This window comes from Entelurus aequoreus, linkage group LG24 (genome assembly GCF_033978785.1).
Source record: "Entelurus aequoreus isolate RoL-2023_Sb linkage group LG24, RoL_Eaeq_v1.1, whole genome shotgun sequence".
Lineage (NCBI taxonomy): Eukaryota > Metazoa > Chordata > Actinopteri > Syngnathiformes > Syngnathidae > Entelurus > Entelurus aequoreus.
The window spans coordinates 9275945-9285944 of record NC_084754.1 but is presented as its reverse complement, the minus strand read 5'-3'; the positions used below and the strand labels follow the sequence as shown (position 1 = coordinate 9285944).

The 10000-nt window shown below is 38.5% G+C and overlaps 1 protein-coding gene across 2 annotated transcripts in view; it reads right to left on the bottom strand.

Annotated features, from left to right (window-relative positions):
• The window catches only part of kcng4a (potassium voltage-gated channel, subfamily G, member 4a), a 140004-nt gene that overhangs the window by 70980 nt on the left and 59024 nt on the right, over positions 1–10000 (bottom strand). For both annotated transcript variants that reach the window (XM_062035170.1, XM_062035171.1), the window contains exons 2-3: positions 5861–6480; positions 719–1360 (exon numbers count right to left, since the gene is read on the bottom strand). In XM_062035170.1, coding sequence (XP_061891154.1) covers positions 719–1360; positions 5861–5968 — 750 coding nt within the window. In that variant the 5' untranslated portion in view covers positions 5969–6480. The remainder of the gene's footprint in view (positions 1–718; positions 1361–5860; positions 6481–10000) is intronic.

Sequence of the window (10000 nt, the reverse complement as noted above, 5' to 3'; positions counted from 1 at the left end):
TCCGGATGATCAAGAGTCAACCGAGAACCAGCAAAAAGCAGGTCTGCTTATACACATATACATATACTGTATATAAGCAATAAATATTATTCTGCAGAATTTAACAGAAGAAAACGTGAATATTATGCACTAATTTAGCATTTAGTAACAAGTGATATTAACTCATTACATGCAAAGTTAGATACGTCAAGCCATTATCTATTATACTTGTGGTTATTAACGCTTACAATTTATGAAAACTTTGAAATGGAAATCTCAGAAAATGTTGGGTTTTAAAAACTGGAAGCCATGATTATCAACTTTGAACGTAGTGAGTTAATATCACCAGTAATATTCACATTTGAAGTTAATTGCACGATATTCAAATTTTGTGAGTTTCAATGAGGGAAAACATGCAACTTTTCTCCAACTACAATTGTTTTTATTTATTTATTCATCAAAAGTTTTTTAACTTAAAATTACAATGGTTAAAAAAACCAAATGAGAAATAAAAGTGTATTGCGTTGTTGTACTTAAATTGTTATTATTGTATATTTTAATTACATTTGTGCTTCAGCTTGTCTCAAAATAATGCTGACAATAATAATTGCTTATCTGCAATAATTTGTGGGAGAATATGTATTATGAATGTACAATTTATTCTGGACGCAGGCCTCGCATTGTATATCGTGTAGCATAGTGTTAAGTTAAAGTACCACTGATAGTGTAGCTCACTTACCCTATCCTCTTCTTCCCTGAGGTCAGGCATGGTGCTGATACACAAGCTGACCACAGTCACCGCCACCATGATGACCGACAGGCAGGCGAAGATCTTCCCCGGCAAGCCAGACTGCGGATTCTCCACCATGTCTCTGAGCCAGTTCATAACTTTCCGGTACGTGGTCTCCTCCACGGGCACTCGCTGCATGGCATTCCTCTGCCTGCGCTCCTCCTCCTGCCGCTCTTGCTCGTGCACCTCCTCCATGCGCGTGTACATCTTCCTCTTGCAGCAGCGTTCCATGTAGGCCATCTCCACGCCCCAGTAGGTGAGCTCGTCGTGCAGGGAGAGGATGCACATCTCCCGCAGCAGGCGGAGTTTGCCCGCCGCCAGGAAGTTGAGGATGACCCTGAAGGCGGATGGCGAGCGGTCAAAAAAAAATTCCTTCCGTGCTTCGTCATAGTCGTCGCAGACGTTGGCGATGTCCTCAGGTGACCTGCAGCCACACAGGCGTCCCAGGCGAGTGAGTGGGAACTGCTGCAGTGTAGTCCAAGGGAAGGTGTAGCGGTTCCCTCCGACATTAATCACTGCAAGTAAGCGGTGGTCTACGGACACGAGGTCCTCTGGTTGACGGATGAACTGAGCCCTTTGGTAATAAACACCCTATTGAGGAAAAAAAAACATTTATTACAACTAAAACAGGATCCATAAGCACTATCAATCCCTGACGAACCAAAAGTCAAGATAATTGTGTCCACAACAGTATGCACGCAGGCTAGGGCCACCGGCCCCTGGCATAAACACTCTATGCCAGAGCTGGGCAATAATTTTGACTCGGGGGGCCACATGGAGAGAAAAAATAATTCTGGGGGGGGGCCAATGTGTATAAATTATACATACACATTTAGCTGTAAAAATCTACTGTACAGTATGTGTGTTTGGGTCCCTTTGTTTTTCAGGAACACCAATACCAAAATGTACAATAGAATTCTAAAAAAGTTATGACCGACCACCTCAAAAAAACGGAATGGAATTAAATGTTTTTTTTTTACTGAATCGAACACCCAAAATGTACATTAAAATAAAGAAAGGGGGATTTACAATATTAACTACGAACAATAAAACACTGAATAGATAGTACTTTATTGATTCCTTCAGGAGAGTTCCCTCAGGAAAATTTAAATTCCAGCAGCAGTGTACAGAATTGAGATCAAATTTTAAAAAGTAAATAATGGGGATATAAATGGAAACAAAATAGAAAAATATTACAATAGAATAAAAACAAAAAGCATCAATGAGAATACAAATATAACAGTAAAATAAGAATATAACAAGAGAAACTAGGCATTAGTGACCATGTTATGAAAACGTATTACACTGTTATTGTTTTGCATCCCCCGTCATTCTAATACCCCCCCTCCCTCCCAGAGAGGAGTTATTATTATTATTATTATATTATTAATATTAACAACATATGAACATCGCTCCTCTTTTACTTCTCAGACCAGCTCCTTGATAGTTGTGTATCTTTTACAATCAAGCAAAACACAACAAAAATGTAACAAACAGCAAAGTATGAATGCAAAGGGTAATAAACACCTACAAAATGATATATTATCACTTTTATGCAGAAATTTGTTGTAAGAATTTGCTTCCGCATCTGTTCCTGACACACGCGTTTGGGGCCGGCTGCTCTGAAAACAAACCCCGCCCACTCAGCTTTGTTCATTGTCTGAGCTGTTGTGACGTAGATTACCGTAATAACTCGTATAACACCCAAAACCGCAGATTTCAAACATTGAAATTAGAGATGTCCGATAATATCGGTCTGCCGATATTATCGGCCGATAAATGCGTTAAAATGTAATATCGGAAATTATCGGTATCGTTTTTTTTATTATCAGTATCTGTTTTTTATTTTTATTTTATTTTATTAAATCCACATAAAAAACACAAGATAAACTTACAATTAGTGCACCAACCCAAAAAACCTCCCTCCCCCATTTACACTCATTCACACAAAAGGGTTGTTTCTTTCTGTTATTAATATTCTGGTTCCTACATTATATATCAATATATATCAACACAGTCTGCAAGGGATACAGTCCGTAAGCACACATGATTGTGCGTGCTGCTGGTCCACTAATAATACTAAACTTTAACAATTAATTTTACACATTTTCATTAATTACTAGTTTCTATGTAACTGTTTTTATATTGTTTTACTTTCTTTTTTATTCAAGAAAATATTTTTAATTTATTTATATTATTTTATTTGATTAATTTTTTTAAAAAGTACCTTATCTTCACCATACCTGGTTGTCCAAATTAGGCATAATAATGTGTTAATTCCACGACTGTATATATCGGTTGATATCGGTATCGGTTGATATCGGTATCGGTAATTAAAGAGTTGGACAATATCGGCATATCGGATATCGGCAAAAAGCCATTATCGGACATCCCTAATTGAAATACTTTGTATAGTTTAAGACTTACGGTCATTTAAAAACAGCACTGCACAGTTTTGAAGTTAAAGGTCTAAAATAATTATGTAGAACGTCTGGCGGGCCGGATTAAAAATCTTAACAGGCCGCATGTGGCCTGCGGTCTGTATATTGCCTAGTTCTGCTCTATGCAGTGGTGTAGGAGGGGCCACATGATTACGGTGACCGTCACTTCTACCCCATCACTGTTGTTGTCGGTCTTTGCTTGTTCTACTTTGGTGGACTAAACGGCCTCATGGATACAACTATAATTTGTTGGGTCAACATGTCCTTTGTACCGTAGTTTTCAGACTATAAGTCGCAGTTTTTTTTTCATAGTTTGGCCGGGGGTGCGACTTATACTCAGGAGCGACTTATGTGTGAAATTATTAACACATTACCGTAAAATATCAAATAATATTATTTATCTCATCATCTCATCACGTATAAGATTTCATCGCATTTAGCGATTAGGAGTGACAGATTGTTTGGTAAACGTATAGCATGTTCTATATGTTATAGTTATTTGAATGACTTTTACCATAATATGTTACGTTAACATACCAGGCACGTTCTCAGTTGGTTATTTATGCGTCGTATAACGTACACTTTTCCGCCTGTTGTTCACTATTCTTTTTTTTTAATTTTAAATTGCCTTTCAAATGTCTATTCTTGGTGTTGGGTTTTATCAAATAAATTTCCCCAAAAAATGCGACGTATACTCCAGTGCGACTTATATACTGTATGTTTTTTTTTCTTCTTTATTATGCATTTTCGGCCGGTGCAACTTATACTACGGAGCGACTTATACTCCGAAAAATACGGTAATACTGTAGTTTTAGTTTGATTGAGCAGCTTTGTATTCGCATCCATTCAAAAAGCCCATTGCGATAACTGCTAATTTTAGCATCGCTTCGAACGCCATCATCGTGACGGATTTCCGGCAGTATTTCCAAAACGACCATACTATTTAAATTCATATGGTAACCAAACTTTTTTCCTAAAGAAATAATGTCTAAAAAACAGTTTTTCAATAGTTTTGCCCGTCTTTTGATTACTTTTTTAATGAATGCTAATGCGGCATAGCATTTTGAATTGGCTACACTGCAGTAGGAGATATTGAACACGCGTCTTTCCTTTTTGGACATATCAACCGATTTGTTTTACCTTGGGAAAATATCTACAATATACTATAAACAAATGAACATATTGGATTGAACTGAATTTTCAATGTAGTCTTTTTGTTTATTGTTCATACTATGGGTGATTATTTATAATAAATACAAATATTTACATAACTATAATAATCATACATTATGTTTTAATATCTAATTATGAACATACTTGAACTGCATTTTTTTGGTTGTTAATACAGTGAACCCTCATTTATCCCTCATAATAGTTTTCGGGCTGATAAATCAATCTCCACAATGTATTAATTATTAATTATAAATGGAATATTTTCATAGATACACACTAAAAAATGTTGGGTTATTTTGAGAACCCAATTTATGAGTTGCGAGTGTTGGGTTACATTTTGGAGTTATTTTTATGAAGAGCAATCCATTTTTTGGGTTACAAGGGTATTATTTTAACTCAATTTCTGGGTTTTCAAAACTGTGAACCATTTTTGGGTTTGTTTTTCAATGAGTAACGCGTTTTTGGGTAAAATGCTTTTTTTTAATTAAAAAGTTACTTTTTTCTTGAAGTGCATTTTATTATGGATTAATCTCATTAACGTGATTTACAATCACACATTTTATGCACATGAAAATATATGAGCACGCTGTATAAGACTATTATGACCATACACGGCAATTCTCGTAAAAAAAATGGCACTCATATCTTGCTTTTGAGTATATTTTAAAGGAATACAAATAATTTTGATCAGTAGTTGGGAAGGAGTAGGACAAACCAGCAGTAAAATGTCTAGTTTTTAACCAACTATTGGGTCAGGGAGCGCTAAATTGCACAACCCAATAGTTGAGTTTGGAATAAACCAACATTGTAGTGAGCATAACTCAGCTTTTGTGTTTTTGATTGATTGTTTGATTGATTGAGACTTTTATTAGTAGGTTGCACAGTGAAGTACATATTCCGTACAATTGACCACTAAATGGTTTTTCAACTTGTTTAAGTCGGGGTCCACTTAAATTGATTCATGATACAGATATATACTATCAGATATATACTATACTATATACTATACTAAATAAATTCAACCCAATAGTTGGGTTATAAATCAACCAACATTGAGTTAGCATAACTCAACTTTTGGGGTAAATAATTCAACCCAATGGTTTAGTTAGGAATAACCCAACATTAAGTTATCATAACTCAACTTTTTGGTTAAATAATTCAAGGCAAAATTTGGGTTGAAAAAATGAACCCAAAATGTTGAGTTAAAATAACTCAAATAAGGGGTTCATCCTTTTCTGAACCAGCAGTTGGGTTAAAATTGGGTTATTTTTTAACCCAACATTTTTTAGTATGTAGAACATACTTTTTTTTTTTTTAAAACTCACAAAGCTGCAGTCAGCCCTAGCTCATAACGTGGGCTAATTTTAAAGACCGAAATGTTATTTAGAGCCACTAAAAGCCTAAATGTTTGTGTATGGAGTATTATTAGTGGGTGTCATATCAAATTTAGCATGCATAATCCCCAGATTGTTTGTACCTTGATAGTCTCAGTCTCTGGAATCTCTGTGAAGATGTGGTCAAGACTGCTGTCGTCACTGACGGACAGATTGCTGAAGTCGTGGTTAGCATTACTGATGATGGGCATGGCAGCATCCGGAACGTACACAGCTTGGATCAGCTTGTAAAAGACTTAGGCAGGCGATGTTTCTTCAGGACAAAGCTGCCCGGTCCATTTTCCTGTTTTGGTGATAGGTCCAAAAGACTGCTTGTAGATTTGCAGCTCAACGTCTTTGAAGTCTCTTTGACCTCAGAGACCTGCACAAAACCGTCGACTGAGAGCCTTTGGCTTTAAATTTATAAGGTAAATCTAAAAAAAAAGTTTAGTATTGAGCGCATCAGGCAACCTCCTGTCACATTTGGATGACTTTTGAAGTTGCCATCAGAGGATAAAATAGGCTCGCCCACTCTATCAGAACCTCAGCAGCAAATCAGTGGGTAATCTCGGTGTGAGGCAAGAGTGCGTTAAGACGGATCAGTGGCTGACAAATGTGGAGAATGAGCAGGAGCCAAATGTGGTGCTGAGGTGTCCAGGGACTGATGGGGATCCTCCACGGCCAGGCAGGATTAGGAAGGGCCCGTGGTGGCATCATGTGGGATCTGAGACACAGAGACAAGAAAAAGAGACCGAAATGGCTGACGTTAAAGAATGTCTGATAAGTCACATGCAGTATATCGTACGGAACAAAAAATAGAGCAAGACATATGGACCAAAGTTGAAGATTAAATGGCTTTAAAGAATGCTCAACAAATCACAATTAGACACTTTTTTAAGATGATTGTATTATTTACTGTTCGTAGCAAATGATTCAAACAGCAGGGATGAAACGATACAAAGATTTCACATCACTGTTATTGTGACCAACATGGTCATTGATTGATTGATTGAAATTTTTATTAGTAGATTGTACAGTGAAGTACATATTCCGTACAATTGACCACTAAATGGTAACACCCGAATACGTTTTTCAACTTGTTTAAGTCTGGGTCCACTTAAATTGATTCATGATACAGATATATACTATCAAATATATACTAACATCATAATACAGTCATCACACAAGATAATCATCAGAGTATATACATTGAATTATTTACATTATTTACAATCCGGGGTGTGGGATATGGAGGGGGCGGGGGGGTAGGTTTGGTTGGTATCAACACTTCTGTCATCAACAATCAGCATCAACAATTGCATCATCAGAGAAATGGACATTGAAACAGTGTAGGTCTGACTTGGTAGGATATGTACAGCAAGTAGTGGACATAGAGAGAGAGAGATATCAGAAAGCATAAGAAAAACATTTGATTATTAACAATCCGGGGAGGGTGTTAGTTTAGGGTTGAAGTTGCCTGGAGGTGTACTTTTATTGCAGTTTTGGAGGAGGATAGAGATGCCCTTTCTTTTATACCTGTTGGGAGCGCATTCCACATTGATGTGGCATAGAAAGAGAATGAGTTAAGACCTTTGTTAGATCGGAATCTGGGTTTAACGTGGTTAGTGGAGCTCCCCCTGGTGTTGTGGTCATTTACGTTAAGGAAGTAGTTTGACATGTACTTCGGTATCAGGGAGGTGTAGCGGATTTTATAGACTAGGCTCAGTGCAAGTTGTTTAACTCTGTCTAGCTCCACCCTGAGCCAGCCATTGTTGTCGTTATTATCACGGTATTGGTGAATTATATACACACTGTAATCTTTTAGCCATGTTGTACTTAAAATGTATACATGAATAAACAAATAAGCAACAGACACGAAACAGATAGTCGTCCTTCCAAGCATCCTACTTCAATTTTTCAAAGTTTTTGGCCTGAAATAAGTGTTAAAATTAAGTTGTATTTATATGTTATATGGGTATCACTTTAGTATGGGGAACATATTCTAAGTAACAAAGACTTAATTTAGAGTTATTTGGACACTAGGGGAACATATAAGGGTTAGAGTTAGGGTGATGGACAGAATTTCTAGGCGCAGTCAGGGCGTTGAGGGGATCCGGTTTGGTGGCTGCAGGATTAGGTCTCTGCTTTTTGCAGATGATGTGGTCCTGATGGCTTCATCTGGCCAGGATCTTCAGCTCTCACTGGATCGGTTCGCAGCAGAGTGTGAAGCGGCTGGTATGAGAATCAGTACCTCCAAGTCCGAGTCCATGGTTCTCGCCCGGAAAAGGGTGGAGTGCCATTTCCGGGTTGGGGAGGAGACCCTGCCCCAAGTGGAGGAGTTCAAGTACCTAGGAGTCTTGTTCACGAGTGAGGGAAGAGTGGATCGTGAGATCGACAGGCGGATCGGTGTGGCGTCTTCAGTAATGCGGAGGCTGTATCGATCCGTTGTGGTGAAGAAGGAGCTGAGCCGGAAGGCAAAGCTCTCAATTTACCGGTCGATCTACGTTCCCATCCTCACCTATGGTCATGAGCTTTGGGTTATGACCGAAAGGACAAGATCACGGGTACAAGCGGCCGAAATGAGTTTCCTCCGCCGGGTGGCGGGGCTCTCCCTTAGAGATAGGGTGAGAAGCTCTGTCATCCGGGAGGAGCTCAAAGTAAAGCCGCTGCTCCTCCACATCGAGAGGAGCCAGATGAGGTGGTTCGGGCATCTGGTCAGGATGCCACCCGAACGCCTCCCTAGGGAGGTGTTTCGGGCACGTCCGACCGGTAGAAGGCCACGGGGAAGACCCAGGACACGTTGGGAAGACTATGTCTCCCGGCTGGCCTGGGAACGCCTCGGGATCCCCCGGGAAGAACTGGACGAAGTGGCTGTGGAGAGGGAAGTCTGGGCTTCCCTGCTTAGGCTGCTGCCCCCGCGACATGACCTGAGATAAGCGGAAGAAGATGGATGGATGGATAGGTTAGGGTTACTAATAAGTAATAATTCTGAGGTTATTGAGGGAAGACTCTTAGTTGATGGCTTACTGGTTGTATAATAAGGCCATGCAGAAAAAGGCATTAATAAGTACTTAATAATGACTAATAAAAAGCAAATATGTTACTAATTTTCATGTTAATAAGCAACTAATTAATGGTGTTACCGTTATATGTATTACAGTGTAGTATGCCTCTGACTTATTTTCAAACCATTACATTGATCGGTAAAGTTAAAGGTAAAAGTTAAAGTACCACTGGTAGTCACACACACAATTGGTGTGGTGAAATTACCCTCTGGATTTGACCCATCCCCTTGTTCCACCCCTTTGAGAGGTGAGGGGAGCAGTGAGCAGCGGTCGCAGATGTTTACTAAGCGAGACTTCCCTTTCAGGGTTAGGGGTAAACAATGCTAACAACACAAGTGTCTAATCTTGGCACTATCCAAGAACAACTTTTTGGTGGGGCTGGGAAATATGGCTGAAAACTGTATCACCATATAAGTTATTATACAACTTATATTGTCTAACTCATCGACCAATAATTGTGTAATATTAGTTGATATCGATAAGTATTGATATTTTCTATGACGTATGGAAAATGTTGACCAGGGAAAAAAATACATCAAATGTTAACTTTTGTATTTCAAATATAGCCTTCCTCTGATTAAAACCCCCTGAGCTATGGAGGCAGAAACAAATGGAAATGTCAACACAACCATGGAAAACACTTAATCAACATTCTAAAACCACAATAAAGTCTCCTCACAAAAAACCTTTAAATCAAGGCGCAACAATAAGTGCTTAATAAAGTGTAACAGAGTACTGCGAAGTGTGAAAATGTGAACATAGAGAAACCTGAGAAAAATGTTTTTTTGCAGGTTTACTGCCAAGAAGTTACGTGGTCTTTGTAACATTTCAATTGGTCTGTTGTTCCTTTTTAAGTATGGAAATGAAATTATGTTATACAACAATTATTATGTACATATTATTGCACCAAATTATTATTTTAACGTAGCACATTTGTAATATGTTTTTATTAATTGTATTCATACAGTCCTGCACTTTAGTTCCTACCCGTTGTTTCTGTGGATCCGAACAGGGAACGGTGATTAGGACACCTGATTCTGATCATTTGGATGGGTGGCCGAATACTTTTGGCAATATAGTGTATATTATGTTTTACGGACCATCTTTAAACCACTTTCTGACCGTCTTCTCAGGATGTGCCGTTACGTGCCTCGACCTCACAGCGTCTTCGCCCCATCA